The sequence below is a fragment of the Penicillium manginii genome (assembly GCF_028828005.1).
Source record: "Penicillium manginii strain IBT 31320 chromosome Unknown utg000006l:1.0-4164085.0:1.0-4166146.0, whole genome shotgun sequence".
Taxonomy (NCBI): Eukaryota; Fungi; Ascomycota; class Eurotiomycetes; order Eurotiales; family Aspergillaceae; genus Penicillium; species Penicillium manginii.
The window spans coordinates 2,027,553-2,053,764 of record NW_026643107.1 but is presented as its reverse complement, the minus strand read 5'-3'; the positions used below and the strand labels follow the sequence as shown (position 1 = coordinate 2,053,764).

The window sequence follows — 26,212 nt, the reverse complement described above, 5'->3', positions numbered from 1 at the left end:
ATCATTGGTGACCGCTCATGATTGGCCAGGGTTGAGCAGTATAAACGGATTTCGTTTGATTCTTCTGGTTTGATTGTGATTCTACCTGGATTTGTTATGTTAAAATTGAAAATCGAATCGTTGGCCCCATGGGCTGGTTTTTCCAGGCCTGAAGATATGAGGCAGATGCCAAACTTGAGATAAAATGTAATCTATATCATATCATGATGAACTATTAGTTAAGTTAACTACTAGTAACTACTAGCACATCCATACTAAGATGTTCCAAAGTTGAAGATGAGTCTATCTATATTCTTTTCATAATTCATATGGAATTCAATTTGCTCATTGGCTATGCTTTATCACAACTTTACTTAGAGCTAGGGTTTTCATTCCTCATAACTTAGCTGCCTGTGTATCGTCACGAACTCTACACACGATCAGCAATGTATTAATCATGAGCGAGCCATGTGCCGTTCATTTCAGCTTTGCTCCGGTGTTCACCCCTTCTTACAGGTGCTGGTTGAACCAAACAACAGCTTGGCAGAAAGCCTGCTCCTTGGCCCACTTCTGGGTCTTGTTGTTCAGGTCACCGCGGACGGCGAAGCCGTGAGAAACGCCGCTGAACAGGTTGATCTGCCAAGGCTGGCCAGCCTTGATGAGAGTCTCCTCGGACTCGTGGCGGAGCTGAGTGGTGAAGATGCTGTCGGTCTCTGTTTTGTGTTAGAGAATTCTAAATTCCGAAGCTGTGTAGAATAGGTAGGGGTGGTGTTACATACCGGCGGCGGCGATGGAGAAAGGTCCCTTGATCGCACCCAGCTCCTCGTGGGTGACGAAAGAAGGGTGCGCGCTGTAGCCAACATCGATCTGGCCGGGCTTGAGGTAACGAGTGACGTACTTTCCACCGAAGCAGTAGCCGACGGCGGCGATCTTCTTCACGTTAAGTGTCTCACGCATGTACTTGATGGTCTTCTCGACGACGGGGTCAACGTTGCCGGGCTGGTGCTTGGGGAGCCAAGCGGGGAGGTCGGCCTTGCCCGATTCCATATCCGCGACGGAGATCTGGTCACCCTGGAACAGATCGGGGATAACGGTCAGGAAGCCATTGTTGGCAAACTCGTCAGCCAGGAGCTGGGCGTTGGGGAAGATTCCGAAGATGTCGGTAAGGAAGAGGACAGCCTTGTCAGTGCTCTTGTCCTTGGGGTAGGTGATGTAGGTGTCAACTGGGGTAAATTGATTGGTTAGGTAGGCACTACCATGATGCAGTATCTAGCTTTCACTCACTTCCGTCGACGTTCTTGGTCTCTCCGAGAGGGGTACCCTCGTGCTTGAAGCCAGAGGCACAGCAGGCAGCGGGGGGGGTTGGAAGCCATTGTGTTTAAAGGAAGGGAGTAAGGGAAAGGGTATCGAGAATAGGATAGGGAGGTAGAAAGAGAGAAACCGAAGGAGGGTGGGATTGCAAAGAAAAGTATCCGAGGGGAGGTCTGATTAAATCATAGCCCCTCCTTCCATTCGTGACGGGTACGAAGCCCCATCGGACCCATTCCCACATCCCACACCCACCTCCAACTCTCCAACTCTTCATATTTGGCCCAATCAACAACCAGATGTCCCGCTAAGCTCGCACAAAGTCGAGCTCATGGGCATCCATCATTGACCCACTCTACCATTACCCCTCGTGGTCGCAGTCTATTCGATTATTAATGCTACTGTTTCTCAACGTTTCTGTACCTACGGTAGCTTGAGTATTTGTACCGCGGGGTCATTCGCAAAGACACAATTCAGTTTGCAAGATATCTTAGGTATTTACAATCTCTCAAGTCATATATCGAAATCACTTCACCTTGTGATGACCCCAGGGAAGCACAAGACAGCGCAACTGCCGACTCGGTACTCGGCACGGCAAGGCCCGGCGTTAATCCTGTTATCCCCGAACCGGCTAAAGGCTTAGAGAAAGGGGCGGTTTTAAGGTTAAAATAGAGTACTACTATATCCTACAGGATGAACAGCTTCCATTCGTGGATTTCGACATATAAAAATGTAGACGACCAGATATTCTGTTTCTGAAAAATCATGGATGATCATCTACACGTAAAATTAATACCACTTCAATCCGTTACTCATTCCGAATTTTCGGAAATGTCGGAAGTACTATTTAACATTACACATTTTCATGTCCCCAGGTTCTGCGGAGCGGAGATTAGCGTCCTTGGCAACAGTTTTGACTAGCATCAACATTGCACGGACGGAAAAGAAAGAGATAAATAAAAATAGACAAATTCAAATGACCGCAGGAAGACAAAAAAAGTCACATAATTGTAAGGGGTATCGTTGTCAAACAAAAACAAAATATGAAAAATGACTTATGGGAACCGGTATTTTGGCTCTCGGGGCTGCTCACGCTTCACAGCCCATGCCTTGAGTGCAATGGCCAGAATCTCCAGGGCCATGATGAATGCCGTGAAACCCAAGCCAACGGTGAAGGTGAACATCGCATCGACATCGTAATATTCCATGGCCTCGATGACGTTACGAGTCTGCCTCAGGTTAGTATATTTATTATCTCGCTAGGGGTTTCACTTATGAACGTAGTGTTTACTTACGCTCATCATAAAGATAAGACCTCCAGACATGAGGCAGAAGGCAGCAACGATCTCGGTCGGTGGCCGAGCGGGCAGGTATGAGGTGGGCGGGCGAATGTATAATAAGACATAGGTCATGCCGCGAGCCAGTGCAAACCCAACCAACATGTTACCCCATTGCTTGTGTACCATTGTCGACGTCATGCTAACTTGGTGGTGTGAGCCCATCATCATACCAAGGAGTAGAATGACCAAAGCTGGCATGGGGTTTAGAGACACATTCTGTGATCTCGGAAGCTGCCATCCCTCGTCGCGAGTTCCGTGTCCTGGGTACTGGAGAATGGTGTTGTTGAGAGCGTCACGGATACGCGAAGATTCAAAGAGCATGCCGGCTAGGCCACCACCGAAGAAGAGGACTGTGATGGAGACATGTTCCAAATCCGTTGACGACCATTCCTTGCCCGAATTCGCAAGGTGTTCCAGGAAGACGTTAGTGATGCCATAGAAAAAGATGACAAAAGACTCGGTCCATTCTCCCGATGGGACCTTGGACTTCCAGTTGCCGACGATGGAAGCGGAGGGCTTCTTGTTCCAAGCCCAGCCCAGATCCGCCCAGCAGCCGATATAGCGACCGAGGGTGAGCACACCGTACCAGAAGAAGATTCCGCCTTTGATAAAGTGCGCCAGGCCATTGAAGATATCTCTTCCACGCATTATACCGCCGTATGTGACCGCACCAGTGGCCATAGCGATGAAGCCGAAAGGAAGGATTATCCGGTCAATCACCTTATATACGACGTAGAAAACACGCAAAACGCGGTTGGAAACCATGCCAGGCACGAGTCTCGACAGGAACCGATCCACAAAGGTGCTCTTTATCCAACGGCGAGGTCCAGTGGTCTCGTTCGGAACATCGTCCTCAGGTTTCTCGAATCCGTCGTATTCCGGAGGCTCGAAAGATGGAGACGCAGGGCAGTGGCTGGGTGAGTTAGGTTCGGTGCCCTGTCCACTGTCCCGGGACCAGCGATGTTCGTGCATTGGGGTAGTAGGGAAGATGTGGACATGCTCATGGTCATCGGTTGCGACGGGGAGGAACGTAGCGCGCTCGAAAGATCTAGACTTAGTCTTCGACTCGCCTCGGCCGGCATAGACAAAGATCAAGCTCAAGATGAGCTGAGTGCTGACCACCCAGGTGATAACCCATCCGATCTTGTGGTGTGCATTATTCTCGTAGAGGTCGGGTGTCTGCTCATTATAAATAATGCCGAGAAGCAAGCCGAAGGCATTGCACAGCATAAACACGAATTGCGACGGCAGGGCAAATCGTGATCGCGCGATGCTGAGCATGACCGCTTAAACGACCAGTTAGTTTTGATTCCTTTCCGCGTTCATCCGGCCTATCCGTGTTGACACTTACATGTAGGGAGCAAAAGGCACCAGGCCGCGATCATCAAACTGATATGCGCCAGAATGGCGCCCCTGTGTTTGTCATAGGCGAAATAGCTCATCGGTCCTTCGCTGTTGGGGTGTGCAGGTTCCGCCGATGCCGGCTTGTTCATGCTCGTGTTCATATCCATATCCATGTCCATGTTCGTATTCGTATTTGTCGATTCATCACCATGCGCGAGCACCGAGGCCGCCAGGAATACTGCCACGAGGGCGGCGCGAGTAGCTGTTTGCCGCATGAGCATCAAGTCGTTCGATCGTAAAGCTGAGGTATAACTATTGTGAGGAGCGGACTCCAGGTACGAAAGGAGAAAGAGAGAAAAATCGGAGAAGGTAAGAGCTTCAATCAGGCGCGAGATTGAAGCTCTGTCGAATCGTGACGTAACGATGCTTCCAGGCTCTTCAGTGAATGCAAGCTTCCTTATTTTTATGGTTCTTCCAGTTTCATTTGTTTTGCCAGAAACCGGTCTGAACTAAATGACTCATCAATCGAGTGAATTTGAGAAACCACGCGACGAGTCTAGAGCGGGCTGGGGGAGGAGGATAGGGGACTCGGAGAGATGGGATCAAGTAGGGCTGAAAGGGAAGTATGGGGAGGCAGACTCAGTATATAAAAGGAGGTCAGTGGGGCAGAGAATTAATAATGGAGTAAGGTGCCGATTTCCTTGAATGTGAAGAAAGTAACAATAATAATTAATGTTCCTTTTTTTTTGGAATTTCTGTCTGGAAAAAGAATCGATGATTTCCAATACTCCGAGGGCGGGGATAGAATGGGGTGCGTGGTAATAAAACCAGCGCTTCCGGGTGCCGTTCTATCGTTTTTTTCCCTTTCTTGCTTTTTTTTCTCTTTTTTTTTTTCTAGCTGGCCCGAATTGCCGTTTCAGTCCGTGCATCATCTAGACCTTTTTACACCTGCTTGTGGTAGGGATGGGTAATATTCCATTGGGTCGGTGTGTCCTCCCCTCCTATGCAGATGCACACCAGATTGTCCTACCTATTAGAGCTTCTTTGGTTTGCACCACGTCCAGAGTTCAATTATTATCAATATTAAAAAGACATTCGTCGACAGGCTCCAGCCTTGGCAACAGTTCTCGCGTTTGAATGAAACTATCCAATTAGGAAATTTTAATTTTCTGTTATTTTCTCTCGGAAGAGCCGGGAGGCCGAAATCGAGATTGAGCTCGGGTTTGAAGGCAAGTGACCTCACCTACCCAGAAATTGGGCTTGCCAAGAACCAAGGTCCCTTGTTCGGCATCTGCAGCTGCGGATTTTGGCGGTATACACCCAGTGGCATTCTTTGTACTTACCAGCATTTTCCTGTAGTAATGCTGCAAGCGCGTTCCTCATGATGTAGTCGATCTTTGCCTGGTTAGGAGATGGATACACCGCCAGGAGATTCAAAGATCCTGCCTAGCCCTAGCACATCTGCACTTGCATTTGCATTTGCATTTGGCCGTTCTTTTGCTTCTGTTGGGTACATAGAGAATTTCGGGAGCTCCATAATTCAGCCCTGTAGCGGTCGGTCATCATAGTGGACACAAGCCTCCCCCGTCTAGCCCCAATTACTATTTCCTACTAGTAGCAGGATAAGATATCTAGATTGACCATATAGCCCAGAAGATCCCTGTCCTGCTTTGAAGAATACTAGTACGGAGTATGTACATGTCATTGAAATATCATAACCTAATATTTTCCATACTACGGGAGAGTCCGAGGACAGTGCCACTAAAAGTGCCCACAACCGTACACGCACAGATCCACTCGGTCAGCTTCGGACCCCCGGCATCCTATCCTTCCTTTCGTATCCCTCTCGGCCTCGCTGATTGCGAGCTTCCGAGCCGCACTACATATTTTGAGTTGTTCGTTTGGCGGGGTCTGATCCCCCCTCGGTCGCCCTGCCGCTGATCTATCAGACCTCCACTCAAAACCTCCCTCTGGGCTCCCTTGGTGCTTTCCTATATTTTCTTGTCTGAGGCCATCATGATTCCATGGCATGACTGGGGCGACTCGTGGTCCAACCATGTGGAGTATGTACATAAGACCTTGATCTGGCCCCCAGCCACCCCGTCAAAATACATTTCACGACCGGATCCACACCGGGTTGTGACAAGGCGTGAATCATCCTGGCGTGCAGATGCAGGATGATGTTATCCCCGAGCTAATAATCCTAGCTCCGTCCTGGCCCCGAATGATTACCCTGGCTAAAGGCGCTCGGCCTTCTTGGGCCGAGCATCATGGGTTTTTAAGAGTCGGTGCAAGGACCACACCGCGACCGATGTTTTGCTCATGAACTATCATAGGCCGGTTACGAACCGCTGTGCCACTCCGCGTCCATCTATATCCGTACTCCGTATAGCCGCCAAGGGTGTTCGATGAACGTTGACCCCCATTCGGAGTTAACTCAGTGTCCCGATGATTTGCCTTTGTGAGAACACTCGAAGAGGAACTTGAAATCACGAAACTTGGGTACTAATCATACGTGTGATTTGTAAATGATGAATAAAGAAATATCTACTGCGTAAGCAAGATCGGGTACCGTTTAAGGTTTAGAATGATTAGAAATATACTTGTGGGTTGAACCTGTAATCTTGGAAAACGGTGATCCCCCTCCTTCTGTGACGAGCCATGCAGCATGACTGATAACTTGAAGCGGTCACGAATGTAACCAAACCACGTACGGAAAGTGCACAAAATTCTTGGTAAAAAATTCGTTTCTTCTGATCGAATAATTATGGGAGTCGCCTCAAGTCCATCAGTTCTGTTGGGCACTCCTGCTGAGTAAGATTTACTAGCAATGGCCTAATTTGGAACCGTTCTCCCTCTATCCATCCATGTCAACTCCAATCCTGTGCATACAGCTTACTGTAGCTAAGAGATATAGTTTCATGAGCAAACAAAGCCATGCTCAATACCCAGGCTTGGGTGCATCTCATAAGGGTGCTAAGGACCTCTCACGAGGGCCCGCTGTACTTTTGTAGTTTGAGCAAAATGCCAAGTAGGATGAGATTTGTTGTGTTAAATGCGACGAAAAAAGCTATTTTGTACGTATACGGTGCTCGAGCACAGGCCGAAGGTATGACTATTTGAGCCCCTCACATCGAACAGATCTGTCCCACTGTGGTACAGCCACCCAATCATCTTCCCTATCTCCTTACCACAGCTTCGATGAAAGTCGGATTTCTCGATTGCGGGGGTACTCAATATAGGCTGCTGGGAAGGAATCATCCTGCAGGTCTGCCGAAGCAAGCCCGCGGTCTGGGATGCGGCAATGGCCGGAAGCTCATCTTATGAAGAGCCGCCACGGGGACCACTAGGCTATGGTTCATTTCGGATGAATTAAACCAGAAAATCAAGCTCACTTCAAATTTACACTCAAACAACTCGAAGGTCTTGATATTCTCTATCACTAGCTCGGAGTGCCGTGCAGACTCGGATTCAACTTCAAGTTGAACTTGAACTTCGAAGGTACAAGATATACTACCTAGGTAGTAGTACTAGTAGTAGTCACGGCATATACCCCTATAGCCCTATCACATGCACATCGTTTATCTGCATTGATTGAACTTGAACTCTAGTACAGGGTCATACGATGGTGTCAACTTGGCAAGCTATGCCAGCAACCTCTGAAGGTGTGAAAATGATACTAGCTAATAGTACTCTGTCATGTTCACGAACTGAGGGAAGGCCAGTCCACTCGGCCTTCCTCGAACAAATAACTGTAATGTTATATCAGACCGGGAACAGTTGCATACGTCAGAGTCGGATAGTACCCTTCGAAATTAGCATCTCCGGCATCCCACAAATCAGCACAAAGATTGACGTTGGGTACGGCACGAAATGTTCTCATCCGTCAGCTGGCTCTGTGTTTGTGTTATGAAAGCGACCATTCAAGTTGCTCATCACTAAATTTGCTCAAATATCCTTCGCTAGATGAGACCTTTCTATCTGAAGGGAAATATCCGGCAATGGAAACAGGTATCTGACCTGCTGCGCGACTAGGAATAGTCTTAGACCCAAAACCGGGCTTCATATCCGTACTTATCATGAGCTACCACGTCATCTACTTGCTGGTTGCTGCTAGTAGTACAATTTGCACCGGAACAAGACGATCTATTGTCGATATATAGACACATTCGCAGATATTGTTCAGCATGGAGAGGACTAGGAGGCCATCGATGGCTTATCCTAATAGATCACAACCATATTTCACCTTTGGAATCGGGATCGGAATGCCCTTACTGATAGTAGTGCTCAAATGCCGACAATCTGATCTTAGAGGCCCTTCAACCTTGTTTCCCATTTGAAACAATGCGCTTCTACCCAATTCGGGGATCCACCCTGGTCACCAAAGCAATTGAGATCGAAGAGGCTCGGATATAGCCCTTTCAACCAAGATCCGAATGACAAAGAAGTATTTACAACGATTGCAATATGTGAGCGTCTGCCACCAAGACCCCGTTACGTATAGTCTCTGAATCGCTAGGAAGAAACCGGCAACCTTGTCAACCGAGTTATCCGGACTCACCCTGGTCGAGGAGCGGGTCTTGCTCAAAATGGATTGACCCGGGACGGCGGTCATCTAGCACTGAATAGCTTGGCCCGATGGGCGTACCTGGTTCCTGGACGGCAGAAGAGGTTTGAATGTGCGAAGACTATCACCGCCTTGAGACCCCACTGATTCACCCTCTAGCGCCAAGAAATCTCTGAAGCGGAGATGGAATATACGAAGGCGCTTCATTCAAAAGTCTGTGCATGGAGCGCCCTATGTATGGGAAGTACTCTGGTTCTAATGTCGGACTGGGATATGACAATAAACACCTGGGCACATTCTCTATAAGATCCACCTCCGCATCTCCGAGTCATGATCATCATTGCTAAAAGTGCCCAAGACTGTCACAAGGCCAGACGAAAAGCCCCTATACAAATCCAGGCAATTGAACGAGCCAAGATCCGCACGAGCGGGACCGAACCGGACCCGTCTCCGTCGACCCGACGATCTTCGCGCTGTATTGATTGGGCACGATTGAATCGGCATCCGCGGGACATCCGCGGGCTTCCGGTATTGCTCCTCTGCACACGCACCGTACACGCACAACTAGGCCTTTTGGGTCTCAGTTTTCTCTCTCTTTTATTTCCATATTTTGACCTATTTCATTCATTCTCTGAAACGGAATACATAATCCGGCAACTTTTGCTGATCTCATTGAAACTGTCATATGATACAATCTTTCGCGCGACTTAACTATCCCACCCACTGCTAAGTAGTCCAGTAGACGAGTCAAAGAAAGCCTCCTTGTCATCCTACCCCGGACTATAGAGACTACTGGGTTGTGACACGATCGTACGGTGTGACAATGACTCAAGCATCGGTGCCTTTCCAGCACCTTGATTTGGATGTTTGTGTCCTTTTGTTGCACTCGTAATGCCCAACGCATGTGATTGATGTGCGCACTGCATATCAACAAAATACCATGTCTAACTGTTTACTAGTAGTAAACTCCAGAGGCTCTCACCCGCTCTTCAACCCCAAAAGTCAAATACATACCCAGAACCTACCAATACATACTAGTAGTGAAGCCTGCACTACGGTATTCTTTAAAGGCCTCATTAAATTACACCGCGATGAGGCGTCTGCATCTGCGTCCCCCGCTCGATGCATATTGCCAATTTGAGCAAGACAGCCCTGCCGAAATGGTCGGGTGCCCGGCACCGCGCTATCCGTTCCCAGGCACCGCCCAATTTAATAGGGGGTCCATGCCTCTCGTGCGATCCACATGGCTGTTCTCCAAGTGGTATTTGGACTGAGTGTCACACAGAGAGATAGTGTACATAAATTGTGCCAGCTCATATTTTCTGCGCTGCTATGGTTGATGTTGGATTGGTTTTTGGCGTTGATCATCTGTTCACCCACTTGGAACCAAATCGACTAGTTGGAGAGGCAAAGACTGGTTCATCATCGAAAGCTTGCATTGGGAATATCTGATATCCGATGCCACAATTCAAAATCTCAAGGAGTAGAAGGCGATAATAAGCCCATTAGTTACTCGAGGCGCTATCTGTCGGGTCTCTCAAGATCAGCAGTTTCATGCAAGCCAACTCGAAAGAATACAGAAAGGAACATTACTTGACTATCGTACAACGGCGGAGCTGAAGATAAAGCGACACTCGCCCTCTAGGTTCTTCTAGGTTCGTTTTCGGATTCTCATTTTACTCCCTAAACTGATGGTTCTGGTTGGGGAAACCGGCCTGCGCTTAAAGTCTCGGCAGTGGCGTCTGGCTAGAGAGTGTGTGGCAGCTTTGAGTTCCCCAACTTGGGGGACTCAAGGGAAACTACAAGGTAAACGCTACCGAGGGAATTATAGGAGTCTCCTAACCTTTCTTCAATGTGTTCCATGCATTCTCCTAGAAGATCATCACTGTCCTCAGTAGTCAAACTATGAACATTTCCAATTGTTGACGATGACCAGCGATCATTGTCTGTTATCTCACATGGCAAATGAATCAAATCAAGTCTATGCTTACGAATCTTGACTACCTTCAGTTTCCAGATCCTTTGTATGTATAGATATTAAAATTGAAATAGAAAAATGAAAGCCAAGTCGGATCCCGCAGCCTGTGTGCATGTAGATTATTCACGATGGGCAACTTTGGCGAATTACTATCATAACTGCAACTAGATTCTCCTCTCGTTCTATTTAAGATTCTTTCCCCTAAATTAACAGTTCGTACCCTCCGATACCCACTTGAACTAAATGAATTGAATTGTTCTAAATCTAAATTCCATAGATCTGAAATGACTAATCAAACGTGACCCCAGCCCTTAGTACCAGCCTCAGGCACCAAAATTACCCAAAGTGGCTAGTCTAGCTCAAGCGAGTTGGACCGTGCGTGATCACCAATTGGGGCAGCACACAACGATTTTCAACCCTAACCTTCGACTTCGACTTCGCCCTCTTCAACCGCCGCCTAACGCCCCTCGTTCACGTCAACAACCCCCCGGTCAACTCACCCCCTACGACATCTCAAGATGACTCACGAGTCCGTTTGGTTCAGCCGGCCCCGCAAGTAAGTCGAACGACAAGCGCTGCACGAATTGCGAATTGCCGAAATGCACACATCGAATAAATAACTGACTGGCCTTCTCTACACAGGTACGGCAAGGGTGCCCGTTCTTGGTGTGTACCCCCCCTAAAACAATATTCCTCTCCGACTCTCTCTCTCTCTCTCGCCCGACAAGACATCAGAAGAATCCGAAATATCCTCGAATATGGGTGGTGGACGATACAGAATGATCTTGAAATATGGAGGAGTCATTGTGGTCTTGGACGACTTGCTAATTTGGATCGAACTTCAGCCGTGTCTGCGCTCACCGCGCCGGTCTGATCCGCAAGTACGGTGTATGTGAAACCTCTCTTTGAGATATCGAGCGCACACAGGAACCGTGCTTGGGGACCAATTGGCTAATCCAGCTCCGTCTTACAGATGAACATCTGCCGTCAGTGCTTCCGTGAGAAGTCCGCCGACATCGGTTTCAACAAGGTTCGTTCCGTCTACACCCTCACCCGCGCCGACCTCGACCGAATTCTGGAATCGGGAAATACCTTCCCCTTCACGAGGAACTTGTCGGCCACCCCCATCAATAACAGAATCTAACCTCGATACCCTACAGTACCGTTAAACAAAATACGAAACCAATGTCCACCTTTAACGCCCTCTCGGTCCATCCGCGTTCCACAATCCGTTCAACGTACCCTGGCACTCGACTGAGGTGCGGGGTGGGAGAAATGTTTCGAAGCGCCGGGGAAACGCCTGCGCCCGCGCTCCGTTTTTTCGCATGACGGCTCCCAAAAAAATCTTTCTCTTTACTATTTTTTGTTGCTTGGTGTCTCGATTGTGAAATCTGATGGTCGAGACGGGGAATGGGGTTGTTGAGTGAAGAGTTTTTGAACGAGGATGGATGGAACCTGCATCCTTTTTTTCTCCTTTATCCAATATCAATGACGGATTTATCTGGTTCCCTAATGCTTTGCACGCGTACGAATTCGGGGGGGATCTCTTTACCTGTCGGAAATACTCCGAGCTTGGCATATTCGCCTGGATTCATGCCGGTTTCTTCGTAGCTGGTCGGGATTGAGAGAGCGTCTGAACGATACTTTCTCTCCGACCTTGAAATGGTCGTAGATTTGATGTGGTGTTTTCTCATGAATCGAGGAGCCTTGTCTTTATTGGCCATTTGTCATGCAACGATCAACCTTATCTGGATTCAGGTACCATCTAAGTCTAGCCTCGGCCGCCCTGGCCATTACGATTAAAGGTTATTACGGTCCCGAGGCCCTTCACCCCTAGGCCCTCCCATATCTACAATTTTTGGTTCGAGTCTTGTAGAATCAGCTGTTCTTAGTGCTTTCCTCGCTATGTGCATTAACAATAAAACACCTGTCAATCTCTAATTCAATCTTTAGGGGCAATGCCCTGTCTCTATTTGGAGTTATTATTCTCCGTGCCAATAGAACGAATGCTATAGAACAGCAGGTAAGCATTCTGTCGCAGGACATCCGCGACACTAGCAACTGTGACTTTGTTGTCATCCATCAGAGCCCACTACAACACAGTCAGCATGGTACTTAAAGCGATTGGGAGAATGATTATGAATGCATACCTTGTCAGCCCCCAAGCGGGTATAGGCATAGTAATGGCCAGTATCCATCGTTCCTTGGTGAACGATGACAGTGGAGAGGTCGTAAATGTACTTCGAGGTGTCTACGCGCTCTTTGTCTTTTTTGACGGTATATGGGAGCATGTTGAGGGTTATAGGGAAGTCGATATGTCCTTCCATCTTCTCGGAAGAGGACGAGGTATGCTCGTAGCGCTGGCCAGCATATTAGTACAATTCAAAATGGCAAATATGAGCGAAGGTATCTGGCCCACAAACCTTTAGTTGCATGCAAAGTATTACAGGCAGTTTGCGAATCTGGAGTCGCTTGGATGCGCGCTGGGGCGTATTTCCGCATTTTTCACAATGGTATGCGGCATCTGCGTGGAGGTCCTCGACAGCCGTATAGCTGTCAAGACAGCCAGTCAAGGTTGCAGTGGAGGAGGAGGAGGCAGTTGATCGGCCCAGCTTACGCTTCTTGTTTTGAAGTTGCACGTCGAGACTCAGGTCGGCCATTGGGTCGTAGGTGTGTGTGGTTTTGCCGCATTTGTGGCACATGACGCTGCTGCGAAGTTCACCATAAAAGGTCTGGTGGAAGAAGCACTCGCACTTGGTTCCATAGCTCTCTGAGTGCCCTGGAGTACAAGAGTGAAGAGAATTGACCAGAAACTGAAAGTATTCGTGGGCATCCTGTTGTCGGTAGCCTGCCATTTCCTGTATGACAAGTTAGGCGCATGCAGTAGGTGGTAAACGGGAATCTACACATACCCTTGACGCGTCCCATCCATGATAGAGGAGAGTTGCAGCTGAGACGGCGTCGGTTTTTTCACCGCTGTTGAAATCCATAAACACCTCGGCGGCGGCACAAGCCATACAGAAGCTCCTTTTGCAAGTATGTACGTCATGACCACCCGCTAGGAAGTAGGCGTTCAAGGTTGGATCATGAAGTAGGGCCTGGAGAATGACTGATTGGTAGCATGTTTGCCCCATGTTCCACACGCCCCGAGCACCACGGCGGGAGCATGGGTTTTTAATCGCATTATTCTTGACGTATTGCTCTGATGCAGAATCGTCCCCCCCACTTGCCTTTTTCATCTAGATTATGTTAGGATTTGCAGATAGGTCATTGAAAAGCCTTCAAACAAGGCACAATTTTACTCACCTGCGGTTTCAGGCTTGATAACAGGGCCACAAAGCTTTTCCAGGCCATGGTCGTAGACGAAATCCACGCAAGTCTCGCAGAATATGAAGCGATTGCGAGATTCCATGTCTAGATTAATTAGCACAAGCACTAACTAGCCAATACCTGCCACGATGGGGATCGTACAAAATACATGTCCGGTCTTTTTGGTGTGTGCTTTCCGCTCGGAGTTCAAACATGTCTCCGAGCAAGACAAACAGTGGTACTTCGGCTTCAAGGTCGCCACGGTCCGGAGACCTGAAGCTTGAACTGCCACTGCCTCTGGTTTTGTGTACGGGGCCAGGGAGTCATAGCGTTTGCGGAAACCGCTTTTGAACTGGCCAGCAGTCTGTTGGTCCCGGAGGACAGCCGCGAGGTGTTCTAATAAGATCAGCAGGATGAACTGACGACTCGGCCATCCGGGGAGTACTCGGAACAGCTGAGCAGAGCTGGTACATACCACAGCCATAGGCCGCCTCAGAAAGAATCTGGAAAGAGTCAAGGTTTGCTGCTGCCATGATGAGATCCGTGATTGGATGCACGTCGAGAAGAAAAAAGGGATAGCGAGTGCCCAAGGAGCTTGAGAATCAACCAAGTCGGATATAAATCATATAATGCAGATAATACACGCCGATATAGTAAGGGCCCAGACCTCTATGCAAGGAAAGAAGACGGATGGATTACGCGGGTAGACGGTGAACCCCAGGATCCAATATGATATGGCCCGCGCGCGCAACTCGGCAGATGGTGACCGCGGGGAGCAACGGGATAAAAAAAAGCAGATGAGCCTCACGGACTTGCCCCAGGAAAAGCCAGCATTGCACTAGGGATGAGGAGTCAATAACCGAGCGCGGGGAAGGGGAGATCACATAGATCGGAGATCGGAATATAGGGGAGCGCCCACCGGTGGGAAAGGTGGAGGAGGGTCTAAGAATGTCCAAGAATGACCAAGACAAAGGAGCTATATGGCTCTCTCGCAAGGGTTGCCGCAGCCTTCCACAACACTTTTCACCATAACCGAATACAGAACGAACCGAGATAGGACCAATGGCGCTATGTGATGTTGCGTACTAGCCCTGGAGTACCTTTGATCGGGATGGGCGACTGTTCGGAGGCGGAGAGGTTGGCCCTTTTTTTTCGCCCGATTTACCGCCGGCAGACCGGAGTTGCCACCGACTACTAGTATGGGGATTAAGTACTAGAATTGCTCTAGAATTTAGTATATACATCCCTGGATTTATTACGTCTTAGTATTATTGCTGGTTATTTCTTTTAATTTATTATATTTCTCGTCATGCGTTCAAGTTGCTGTATATTCATGACGTTCATCGCAATATGCCTTGCCCGAGCGCATGCGGCTCCGGCCTCCGAGTCCAGCTCGTACATTTTACTCCGGCAGGACTATGTACTAGTAGTATCTCGCTTCGGGTTCACAGTTTGCAACTGACCAAAGGTACTCGATTGCAACCAGTCCGATACCCTTCAACATCCCTATCATCTCAATATGAACCCGTTCCTGTACCCGTGCCTCGTGTGCCTCGTCCCCGCGGCAGCGCACTACCCTGACCACGAGTAGTAGTAGATGACCCTCGTGTTGCATATCGGCCTGTCGTAGAGCCGCGCGTTGTGCCACGAGCTGCACCCCGGGTGGTGCCTCGCGTTGTGCCTCGTGTTGTGCCTCGCGTGGAGTATTTCGATGTCGGCTTGGAGATGGTGCTAGGTGGGTGGTCGACAAAGGACGTGTCCGTCGTTCTGATAATCGGCTTGTTAATGGGGATCTCTAACCAGTGGCTAATATCGTCACTCACAAGAAAGTCATCTCGCCGTCATCGGCTGGTCGCGCAGCTTCGGATTCCTCTGCTTCTGCGCTTGGAATTAGCGAACAGTCCTCGGAGATTCGATCACCATACAACAACACCCTCATACCTTTTTGTGCCTCCGCCTGTTTAGCTCGCTTGAATGAATCGGAGATCGGGGCCTAGAAAGTTTTTCCCGTCAGCAGTTTATCGGGAGGTCAAGGGTTGCGTGCTCGTTCATCGGGTCTCTGGCCGTACCTCGGGGAAATCCACGCAGAACGCATTCATATTCAATCCGTATAGGAAGCTAGCGAAGCTTTCACTGAACCGAGTCAGACTCTCGTGCATCAGCTGCAGATGCATGAAATTGGCCTCTAGATCAGCCATGGAGTCGGCGAGCTCCGCAAACTGAGGTTCCAAGGCATTGATGGCAGGCTGGTTATATCCCGAGGCGCTGATGCTATGACCATATCCGTGAGCTTCTCGTAGTGACGAGCGCGAGCTAGGACGTAGAGGTGTCGTAGGGCGCGAGGAAGGCCGTGGTCGCGAGGACGATGGTACAGATGCGTCCATTGTTTATGTTGTGGGTGAGGGTCACGATGGAGTGTTGTGTTTGCGAGGAATTTTGAGGCTGTCGAAGGCGGTAGAGTGGAGGGGATTTTGACAGAGGGTATCAGATCAACTGGGCAGCAATTGGGCCAACGAGGAAGAAGGCAATAGGAGTGGATTTTTAGGGGCGATACGGTTCGAGTTGGGTGCAAAGTGGATGAAGATCTTCCCCCGCCGCGTCGCGAAAAAAGGAGCCACTGCGGGATGGGATGACTTCACCAAACGGTCAAAGAGGGAAGGTTTATTTTTAAATACGGTAATATACTGCTAGATCTAGAACAAGCAAAGTCTATATGCCTTCTTTGTTCCATTCTTTGAGTTCTCAATTATATCAGTCCCCACATCAATAAGATCAAGATCCCCAACTTGTATCTGTCCCATAGAGATGTCCGTTGATAGGCGAATCCACTTGCAACGCTCCTCCGTCATCGCATAGCCCTGCTTGTCTCAGTCGTCTTTTCCACCTCCAGACTTCAGATTGGGTGTCAGACTCCCCTCTTATTTTTCCCAGCAAGCCTTCCCCTGACTTGTTATATCTTATCGGTCCCCGCCACATGCGCGCCAGCTTGATCCTGCGCCGGCGCATCCAACCCTCGGCCAAATCCCTCGCCTCCCTCGGACGCGCACAGATCGTTCGCTCATACGGCCATCTTCCCCGATCCCATCTCATTCCCTCCTACCCCGCGCAGCACGAACAGAGAACGGCCTCGTCCTTCTGGATCTCAATCTCCCTACTTGCTGTTGGTGGAGGTGCTTGGGCCCATAATTACTTCACGTCTAACGACTCACCATCATCCGCACATACCCGGTCCCCGCCGCAAGAACCCTTCCTCGGTGTCATCGATACCCTCAAAGCCATGCCTATCGAGCCAGCTCCAGGCACCGTCGGGACCCTGACCCCAGAACAGGAGGCCAAACTACAAGAATTCTGGGTCCTGACGTTGAAGGTCTTCGGTGTCGACATCCAGGCCCTTGAAGCCGAGGCCAAGGACAAGGAGAGCGCCGACGCCGCTTCAGCCAGTGCTTCGAAGAAAGACAAGTCCTCAAAACGCCGATGGGGGCTCTGGAGTCGTAGCAACGACGACGGCGACGACGATTCCAAAAGCGTCTCCTCCGCGAGCGGAATCACCGCCAGCCTTGCCTCGATCAACGTCTCCGACACCAGCGATGACAAGTACGGCCAATCCAAGGAATTCCAGCAGGCCCTGGTCGACATGTCCCCCGAGGAGATCCGTTCAGCGTTCTGGAACATGGTCAAGCAGGATCACCCGGACGGACTCCTACTCCGGTTCCTGCGCGCGCGCAAGTGGGACGTCAAGAAGGCATTGGTCATGATGATTTCCACTATGCGCTGGCGCTTACAGGATGTCCACGTGGACGACGACATCATGGCCAATGGCGAAGCAACGGCTGTGAAGATGTCGCAGAGCTCGGACACGGCGGAGAAGAAGAAGGGCGAGGACTTCTTGTTTCAAATGCGCAAGGGTAAGAGCTTCTTGCACGGTGTGGATAAATTTGGACGTCCCATTTGCGTCGTGCGTGTGCGTCTGCACCATGCTTCGGATCAAGAGGTTGAGGCTTTGGAGCGCTTTACCGTGTATACCATTGAGACTGCCCGTCTGCTGTTAGCGCCTCCGGTTGAAACTGCTGTAAGTCATATCACAATCCTCATGGGAAACATAGCTGACGCAACTTAGACCATTATTTTTGATATGACCGACTTCGGAATGGCCAATATGGTGAGCATATTCCTTTGCCGACTGACGGACACCGTGGTCGCTAACACTCCTCTAGGACTATACCCCTGTGAAATTCATGATCAAGTGCTTTGAAGCCAACTACCCCGAATCCCTGGGGGCTGTTCTCATTCACAAGGCTCCTTGGGTTTTCTCCAGTATTTGGAGCATCATCAAGGGCTGGCTCGACCCCGTCGTGGCTGCCAAGATCAACTTTACCAAGAACCGCGAAGACCTAGAAGCCTTCATCCCGCCCAACCAAATTATGAAAGAGCTAGAGGGCGGCGAAGACTGGGAATACAAATATGTCGAACCCGTGGCGGGCGAAAACAGCAAGATGGAAGATACGGAGACTCGCGATAAGCTGATCTCCGAGCGTCAGGAACTCGCCAAGGACATTCAAAAGTCTACGATTGAATGGATCCAGGCTAGCTTCAAGCATGAGAAGGAGGCTGCTACTGCCGCTAAAGAAAAGCGTGATGGCCAGATTGAGCATCTTCGCAAACAGTACTGGGAGCTCGACCCTTATATTCGAACTCGCTCGCTATACGACAGACTTAACATTGTTCAAGGGCACGGCAAGATCGAGTTCTATCCCAATGCGGAGAAGAAGGTCGAGCCCAAGGAAGAAACTCCTGCCAGTGAGGCAACCGCATAGTGAAATATGTCAGCCGGTTGATTTCGGCAATGTTTGGGTTTCGGTGGGCATGTGCTAGACTTTGTCTGACTTAAGAATTGTGCACATTGGATGGATTTGTAGTATATACCTGTACGGGTTCGGGTTCTATGTGAGATATAGATCATATACAAGGCATCGTGGAGGATGATAGAATTAACAGAGCCAATTGAATGGATTTTGATGGGCCAATTGTGTCAATGGTGTCTGCTTTGAATATAGTAGCTTTTGCCTAGGCTCCCCTTGTATCTCTTAGGCCAAATGAATGGCAACCTATTGGTCGAATTTCCTTTTACATCTTAGCCTTGATGTCCTCATACAGGGCCTTCAACTTGTCCATGTCTGTGGCCTGAGTGGGCCAGCCAATGCTCATGCCTTCTTCCTCGTTGGGCTTGGGGATCTGTTACATGTCAGTAGATATCTTCTGGTATGGGATGCCAGGATAGATTAAAGAGAGTTATCGGATATAATCATCCATGCAATTCAAAGTGACGTACCATGTGGAAGTGAACCTGATCGAGGATTGTTAGCATAATGATCGCTCAGTGTCGGTAGACGTTCTACTTACGTGGTCAACGACCTGGTGGGCAATGCGGCCGTTGTTCTGCAGGATGTTGAAATCGGTGGCACCACTAGCCTTGGCAATCTTCTTTGCGACGGGCTATGATAAAGGCCATAAAGTTAGCTAGATCGTCTCACAGTGCTAGTATCTCGGCACAGCAGGTCATGCAGGTCATGCAGGTAGGGACCTTGGAGGTTGGCGACCCAGGTCAAGTCGCTGACGCCCAGAGTTTCAATCTACATCAACTACCCTCCTGTGACACATTCACTGCACTCCCATCCCGTCTATAACGAATTGATTGGATCATTGGCCACTCACCAGAATCTCAAGTAGGTCCTCGTCGGGAATATCGGTCAGCTTCGCGCCGTGGAACTTGGGGATAACGAGCTGTTCATGACATGGTCAGCCTTTCCTTTCTACTAAAATATTCATTGCTTCTATATCATGAGGAGGAGATGAAATGGATGTAGAAAGGTCGTGACATGACAGGAGGACGGTGCAAAGATGCGCAGCATAGAATTGAGATACGCGCCCGTGCGGGGAAGGATACACAAATGACAGACGTACAGCATGGCCACGGCTAAGGGGCTGAATATCGAGGAAGGCAAAGACCTTGTCACTCTCGAAGAGCTTGAAGGAAGGGATTTCACCTGTGGATGGTAGTATCAGCGATCATCTCGGTGACGGAATCGGTCGGGAGGAGGGGTTGAGGGGAAATGGGGGTGCAGCAAATACAGCTATAACATACCCTTGATGATCTTGCAAAAGATGCAGGCGGCGGAAGACATTGTAGAGGTGGGACGGGGAATTCCTTTTTGTTTGGGTGGAGGTGGAAATTAAGATCGAGGCAATTGAAGACAGGTAGGACGAGTTGGGGTAGCTGAGCAACTTCACTGAAGTCATATGCGGGGGGGGAATTTCCCGGAAAAGAAAAACATGAAAGGTGCGGTTGGCGGGAATTGAACGGGCGAGGCCGGGAGTGTGTAGTCAAAGCAGGAAGGAAATGGGTTATATAACACAATAAGGAATCACCCCCGAGGAGTGGGACAAGCTAGTACAGAACCCATTTCTTGCCTTTTACCAGAGATGGCCGTGGTTTGCCCACAATACTCCTCTTCTCAATCTTTGGATATCCACGCTACGACACAGCCGTCGTTTGTATTTTGTTTATTTTTGTCAATTTGAATTTCTCTTATTCAATTGGATTCATATCTCTTTTTTTTAATCAATTTTCCTTCACTCAGTATGATTTTCTGGCTGTCTTGGTTTTGGAGGTCGTGTGCGTACCTTCCGCTGGGGCGTGTACATATGCAGCATAACCCGGGACACGGAGTAAACATATCTCGATCCTACCACTACATTCTGGTTTGTGAATGTCTAGAATCAAGTCATCATCTTCTATTGAATCCTGGGATAAAATTTCCTTTCCAAAGGTTACTAATTTAGTTCGTATACCTCAATGACATATCAGCGTATTTCTTGATGCTGTGTCAAGCAGATTTTCACCGGGCATGGATTACTAGGTATAGTCGATATACTACAAATCCAAGTAATGGAAGCAGTACATTGCAGCTCTCTTTTAGATATACCAATATGACTTATTGAAAAATATTATAGGATCCCAAGCGGGACTTTCCATGTTGACCTTCTACGTCCCGATACCAAGTGATGTAGATAGAGATGACGCTGTTGGGTGCACAGCCAATCACAATCTGCACATTGTCAGACTCTTCGAGGCTGTCGAAAGGGTAGTGCTTCAGTACCATGCCACGCTATTGTATCTACTTGCTACAAATAGTACTGGGACTAGTAATTAAACACTTTAAGTAATTGAATCTATTAATATTCCATTAATCCATCAAGGTAGCTTCTCCATCTTCTCCGTACCAGTGTGGGCTCCCAATGCGGCTAGCGTGATGGTCCCGTGCATCTTCCCGACTTCCTCACGAAACCTCGCTGCCCTCCCCTCACTACTCTCCCCTCACTAATTACGCTGGTCTTGCGATATATCCCGGGTCAGAGACCATGCAGAAGTCTCGGACCATTCAGTCGACCCTCGGGTCACGGGCTTTTGCCCCCATCCCACGCGTGCAGGTTCAGTTCCAGCGCCGCAACATCCAGGACGTTGCCATTTCCCGCACCGGTCGACCTATCCTGAAGGTCCAGGGTGGCCGGTAAGTACTCAATGGCGCTTCTCCTCTGGCGAGAAAATGATTGTTTGCTAATGAGTCGCTCTCTACAGTTCTTCCCTTCGGAGGTACCTAACCCTTGCGCTTCGATCCGACCCTACCTTTCGTCCACAATACTCATTCAATTCCAGGTCACACTGCGACTGTCTTCGGTGCCACTGGCATGCTCGGTCGCTACATCGTCAACCGCCTTGGTACGTCCAGAAACGACAAAATTCGGGGTTCAATGGATCATCAGCTAACATCCCGCAGCTTCCCAGGGATGCAACGTCGTGGTTCCTTACCGAGAGGAGATGGCCAAGCGTCACTTGAAGGTTACTGGTGATCTCGGACGTGTTACCTTCCTTGTATGCGATTTCGCCCGCCAACATTTATACCAAGAAATTGGACCCGTTCTAATTGCATATAGGAATACGACCTGCGCAACACCCAGTCCATCGAGGAGAGTGTCCGTCACTCCGACGTTGTCTACAACCTTGTCGGTCGCCAACACCCCACAAAGTGAGTGCCAATGCGAACCTTGTCGGATGGTGGCAATATATTGACAGAGGATCAGGAACTTCTCCTACACCGACGTTCATGTTGACGGCGCGGAGCGCATCGCTGAGGCTGTCGCCAAATACGATGTTGATCGCTTCATCCACGTTTCTTCCTTCAACGCCCGCCGCGACTCGCCCTCTGAGTACTGGGCCTCCAAGGTTGGTCAATTTGTCTTGTATCCATTGCGCGGTCACTTACAATTTTCTAGGCCTGGGGTGAGGAAGTTGTCCGCAACATCTACCCTGAGACGACCATTGTTCGCCCCGCCCCGATGTTCGGATTCGAGGACAACCTTCTTCACAAGCTCGCTCGCTTCACCCACGTCTTCACTTCCAACAGCATGCAGGAGCGCTTCTGGCCCGTCCACGTAAGTTGTCAAATATGGCTTCTATATGAATGATATTAACCCACCTATTCCAGGCCCCCCCAGGTTGGACACGCCCTTGAGCTGATGCTGCACGACGAGAGCACCGTTGGCCAGACCTTCGAGCTTTACGGCCCCACCAACTACTCCATGGCCGAACTTTCCGAGCTTGTTGAGCGGGAAATTGTCAAGGACCGTACCCCCCCTCAACATCCCCAAGTTCATCGCCAAGCCCGCCGCCCACTACCTGAACAAGGCTCTCTGGTTCCCCACCGTGTCCGCCGATGAGATTGAGCGCGAGTTCCACGACCAGGTCATTGACCCCACGGCCAAGACCTTCAAGGATCTGGGTATTGAAAAGACTCCCGAGGTCACCGATATGATTTTCGAGTACCTGGTAAGTGCCTCCTCGACTTTAGAGCTCGACGGTATTCGTGGAAACTAACAGCCCCATAGAAAGGTTACCGTAAGTCCGCCTACTACGATCTGCCTCCCATGACCGAGAAGGAGCTCCAGGAAGAGAAGAAGTATGTCCACGTGCTGGACAACCAGTAGTTTGTTTCACTATGTACATAAGCCATTCCTAGAAAGTCAATTTCCTTGTGTTTCTTTTTACCCAAATTGAACTGTTCTTGTAATATAAGTAATATCCATCACTCTTGGTTCCATAGTCATTCGGCATAACTTCGAAGCCTGAATGGAGCTCAGCTCCGCCCCGCAATCCCGCGGGACATTTCCACAGCCATTCGAACCCTCCCACTTCAACCTCATTACACATCACAATGCCACCCCCAATCCTCCTCCTGAAGACTAGATCTTCTCCAAACGACGGATATGACGATTACTTCTCTGCAAACAATTACGCCCCAACCTTCGTACCCGTCCTCGAGCACCGATTCCACACCTCCAACCTCGCCGCTGTCCGCGAACTCTTCGCATCCGGCGCATTCAACCCCGAGCCAGAAAATGCCAAACCCACCCAATTAAACACCGCCGAAAACGCAGCGATCCCTTCAAAGCGTTATGGAGGCATGATATTCACCAGCCAGCGCGCAGTCGAGGGATTCGCGCATATGATCGAAGAACACGGCCGTACGTTCCACCACGAAGAATAATAGCTCTCAGCCACGAAATGAAAGCTAACCGCCTCTCTCTCTATTCATAATAGTCCCATCTACCCCCCTCAATCCCCCTCTACACCGTCGGTCCCGCAACAGCCCGAACCCTCACCACCCTGCGCGACAAGTATCTCCCCACCAGCACGATCCACGGCGCCGATACTGGAACAGGCGAGAATCTGGCGTACATGATGCTGGACCACTATAATGATATACAAAAGACGGTACCGAAACCGGGCCTACTCTTCCTAGTCGGCGAACAGCGTCGAGATATCATTCCAAAGACCCTAATGGATCCCACGCTCCCGGATTCGAAGCGCATTGACGTCCATGAAATCGTCGTCTACGAGACTGGTGAAATGGATTCCTTTGAGACAGACTTTAAGACACATGTGCAAGGGTATAATGGCGAAGAAGGGATTTGGGTTGTGGTATTTTCGCCGTCCGGGTGCGAGGCTATGTTAAGGGTACTGCAACTTGGTCCGTTTGCTGCTGCTGCGACGGCTGGGTCGAAGAGGAATTTCTTTGTTGCGACTATCGGGCCTACGACGCGGGATTATTTGAGGAGGGAGTTTAGCTTTGAGCCGGATGTTTGTGCCGAGAAGCCTAGTCCTGAGGGTGTTGCGGAGGGGATTCGGAGGTTTGTGGCGGGGTTGAATAAGTGATGATATGCATACTAAGTAATAGTACTCACCGGCGGTTGTGCCCCCTTCTGCTTCAAGTTTGCAGTGCCTAGGTAGTACTTACTAGTTAGTCACTGCTACTATCATGATATCTTTATGTACCCTATATAGAATGAATCCGAGCGAATACTACGTCGTATCTAGTGAATATTGCTGATCGCTCATGAATTGCTATCCGGGCCTATCTAACTATGGCAATCGCCGACTGAATTTGATTTGATTGGATTGCATGCTTGAAAATGACTCCCATATTGACCCTTGCTTTGTTTACCGCATGATTTCCTCGTAGATAAGCACTAGAAGAAACTCGTTAGTCAGGAGATGATTCTTGAAGGTGAGCGCGCCATAGCATACTTTTCAATTGCTCCTTGCTCAGAGCATCCTTGTTCTTGTCGAAATCGAAGAATCCCTCCGGAATGGGCGGTGCCGTCGGCTCATCCTCAGGGTCGTGGTACGGCTCCAGATATGGGTGGCGCAGGGCGTCCTCGACGGTGATACGCTTGGCAGGGTTGAAGGCCAGCAGCTTCTCAAGCAGATCCAAGGCTAGGTCGTTGCTCTTGGGGAAGAGGGCCCGGAAGGGAATCTTCTTCTTAAAGGGGAGGGAGCGGATGTACTCGCGTGCTCTTCGGGACTTGATGCCGTAGTAATCTTCCATCGTGGGGGTACCGAGGACGTCCAGAATCAGGGTCAGCTGGTGGTGATCTAAATCATGTGTTAGCTAGAATATAAGTGCCTTGGGTTGGTATGCTTCCGTACAGTCCTTTCCGGGGAACAGAGGCTTGCCACTCAGCATCTCGGCCAGGATACAGCCAACACTCCATACATCGATGGCCTTGGTGTACTCCTTGAACGTCAACATAATCTCCGGGGCACGGTACCAACGAGTGGCAACGTATTCCGTCATGAACCCGGAGTTGTCGTCGGTGGACGCGGCGGATCGCGCCAGACCGAAGTCGCAGACTTTCAGATCGCAATTGGCGTTGAGCAGGAGGTTGGATGGCTTCAGATCACGGTGAAGAACGTTGGCTGAGTGCATGGCCTTGAGCGCCCGCAGGGTTTGGTAAATAAAGTATTGGCAGTGGTCGTCCGATAGATCTTGTGTGCGAATGACTCGGTGCATATCAGTCTCCATGAGTTCCTGAGGCCAGGTTAATAAAATCCCTATCAAATCACTCCATGGCTACTCTGCCATTGTACATGCGCACCTGAATCAGATACACTTCATTGAAGCCCTCGTAATTGCGGGGTCGTTGGATATCCAAAATGGAGATAATGTTTTCGTGGTTGAAATAGCGCAGCAGCTTCATCTCACGGAGTGTGCGTAGACAAAACATGGAGTGGTCGAACGGGGTAATCTTCTTGATGGCGACCTTCTGGCCGGACGGCTTGTGGATGGCGGAGCTGAGATGATATGAGCTTAGCTTGGGGGAAGTTTCCTCAACCGGAGAAGATGGCCGAATACTTACCAGACCACACCGTAGGCACCCTCGCCAATGACATCCTGAATTTCATACTGGTCGGACACGTTGAAGGAGATCTTTCGCGATCCTCCCGCCGGGGGGTTTTGCTGACCCATGAATACGACTCTGAGACGCTGTTTGCTATGGTTAGCTTTGGCCACCAATATCGCTAGCCAAGAAAGAATGCGCAAGAAACGGGTGGCCTTGAGTCGATCCATCTGGCGTCATGAAGGATACTGCAGTGCGCTACAGCGATCCTCGAGATGGGCCTGATGGGTCGACCTGGAGCCATTTATCCGAAGAGGCGAGCTTCCGAACGAAAGTCTTTCAGAGACAGCTCCAGCGCCACCAGATGGAATTCAAACGGCGCGGGTTTCCGTCATGAGGGAGGCCTGGAGCAGAGCTTACCTTTTGTTTGCGCGGGTGTGAATGAGTGTAGTTTTAATCCTTGGGCAGTCGCAGACTGTGAAGTTGGATGAAATCGGGCGCCAGGCTCGAAAGTCGTAAAAGAATCGAGCGATGCGAGTCAGGGGTAGGAGTCTGAAAGAGAGGAGAGACCGAGCTCCTCAATATCGGATAGGAGGGGAACGGCGGAGATGGAGGGGTTTCGGGAAGTCTGGGCGGGTTAGTTTAAACAGG

General features: G+C 49.7%; 10 protein-coding genes across 10 annotated transcripts; 4 read left to right on the top strand and 6 right to left on the bottom strand.

Annotated features, from left to right (window-relative positions):
- Positions 1-375: 375 nt before the first annotated feature.
- On the bottom strand, positions 376-1,352 carry N7533_009125 (dienelactone hydrolase family protein; the record flags this gene model as incomplete). The annotated part of the gene is made up of 4 exons (XM_057105775.1): positions 376-409; positions 494-692; positions 759-1,231; positions 1,300-1,352. 4 exons carry the CDS (start codon positions 1,350-1,352, stop codon positions 376-378), a joined length of 759 nt encoding a protein of 252 aa, XP_056957224.1.
- A 990-nt stretch (positions 1,353-2,342) lies between these two features.
- On the bottom strand, positions 2,343-4,246 carry N7533_009124 (Ytp1 family protein; the record flags this gene model as incomplete). Its single annotated transcript, XM_057105774.1, has 3 exons — positions 2,343-2,516; positions 2,583-3,913; positions 3,979-4,246. The coding sequence occupies 3 exons, from the start codon at positions 4,244-4,246 to the stop codon at positions 2,343-2,345; spliced, it is 1,773 nt and encodes a 590-aa protein (XP_056957223.1).
- A 6,788-nt stretch (positions 4,247-11,034) lies between these two features.
- On the top strand, positions 11,035-11,660 carry N7533_009123 (40S ribosomal protein uS14; the record flags this gene model as incomplete). The annotated part of the gene is made up of 4 exons (XM_057105773.1): positions 11,035-11,072; positions 11,159-11,182; positions 11,362-11,404; positions 11,490-11,660. 4 exons carry the CDS (start codon positions 11,035-11,037, stop codon positions 11,658-11,660), a joined length of 276 nt encoding a protein of 91 aa, XP_056957222.1.
- Positions 11,661-12,485: 825 nt separating this feature from the next.
- Positions 12,486-14,358, bottom strand: N7533_009122 (uncharacterized protein; the record flags this gene model as incomplete). The annotated part of the gene is made up of 7 exons (XM_057105772.1): positions 12,486-12,608; positions 12,667-12,876; positions 12,940-13,374; positions 13,429-13,755; positions 13,823-13,930; positions 13,995-14,221; positions 14,301-14,358. The coding sequence occupies 7 exons, from the start codon at positions 14,356-14,358 to the stop codon at positions 12,486-12,488; spliced, it is 1,488 nt and encodes a 495-aa protein (XP_056957221.1).
- Positions 14,359-15,339: 981 nt separating this feature from the next.
- N7533_009121 (DASH complex subunit DAM1) lies at positions 15,340-16,209 on the bottom strand (the record flags this gene model as incomplete). The annotated part of the gene is made up of 4 exons (XM_057105771.1): positions 15,340-15,592; positions 15,649-15,703; positions 15,767-15,818; positions 15,895-16,209. The coding sequence occupies 4 exons, from the start codon at positions 16,207-16,209 to the stop codon at positions 15,340-15,342; spliced, it is 675 nt and encodes a 224-aa protein (XP_056957220.1).
- A 590-nt stretch (positions 16,210-16,799) lies between these two features.
- On the top strand, positions 16,800-18,639 carry N7533_009120 (CRAL-TRIO domain-containing protein; the record flags this gene model as incomplete). Its single annotated transcript, XM_057105770.1, has 3 exons — positions 16,800-17,894; positions 17,943-17,984; positions 18,040-18,639. The coding sequence occupies 3 exons, from the start codon at positions 16,800-16,802 to the stop codon at positions 18,637-18,639; spliced, it is 1,737 nt and encodes a 578-aa protein (XP_056957219.1).
- A 310-nt stretch (positions 18,640-18,949) lies between these two features.
- On the bottom strand, positions 18,950-20,007 carry N7533_009119 (HIT family protein; the record flags this gene model as incomplete). The annotated part of the gene is made up of 6 exons (XM_057105769.1): positions 18,950-19,057; positions 19,155-19,169; positions 19,226-19,318; positions 19,538-19,606; positions 19,787-19,869; positions 19,968-20,007. The coding sequence occupies 6 exons, from the start codon at positions 20,005-20,007 to the stop codon at positions 18,950-18,952; spliced, it is 408 nt and encodes a 135-aa protein (XP_056957218.1).
- Positions 20,008-21,244: 1,237 nt separating this feature from the next.
- N7533_009118 (complex I NDUFA9 subunit family protein) lies at positions 21,245-22,867 on the top strand (the record flags this gene model as incomplete). Its single annotated transcript, XM_057105768.1, has 9 exons — positions 21,245-21,386; positions 21,540-21,602; positions 21,661-21,755; positions 21,818-21,909; positions 21,965-22,106; positions 22,157-22,315; positions 22,379-22,498; positions 22,533-22,709; positions 22,769-22,867. The coding sequence occupies 9 exons, from the start codon at positions 21,245-21,247 to the stop codon at positions 22,865-22,867; spliced, it is 1,089 nt and encodes a 362-aa protein (XP_056957217.1).
- A 227-nt stretch (positions 22,868-23,094) lies between these two features.
- Positions 23,095-24,095, top strand: N7533_009117 (uroporphyrinogen-III synthase HEM4; the record flags this gene model as incomplete). Its single annotated transcript, XM_057105767.1, has 2 exons — positions 23,095-23,367; positions 23,481-24,095. The coding sequence occupies 2 exons, from the start codon at positions 23,095-23,097 to the stop codon at positions 24,093-24,095; spliced, it is 888 nt and encodes a 295-aa protein (XP_056957216.1).
- Positions 24,096-24,380: 285 nt separating this feature from the next.
- On the bottom strand, positions 24,381-25,689 carry N7533_009116 (mitogen-activated protein kinase; the record flags this gene model as incomplete). The annotated part of the gene is made up of 5 exons (XM_057105766.1): positions 24,381-24,409; positions 24,468-24,815; positions 24,870-25,251; positions 25,319-25,514; positions 25,580-25,689. 5 exons carry the CDS (start codon positions 25,687-25,689, stop codon positions 24,381-24,383), a joined length of 1,065 nt encoding a protein of 354 aa, XP_056957215.1.
- Positions 25,690-26,212: the final 523 nt, after the last annotated feature.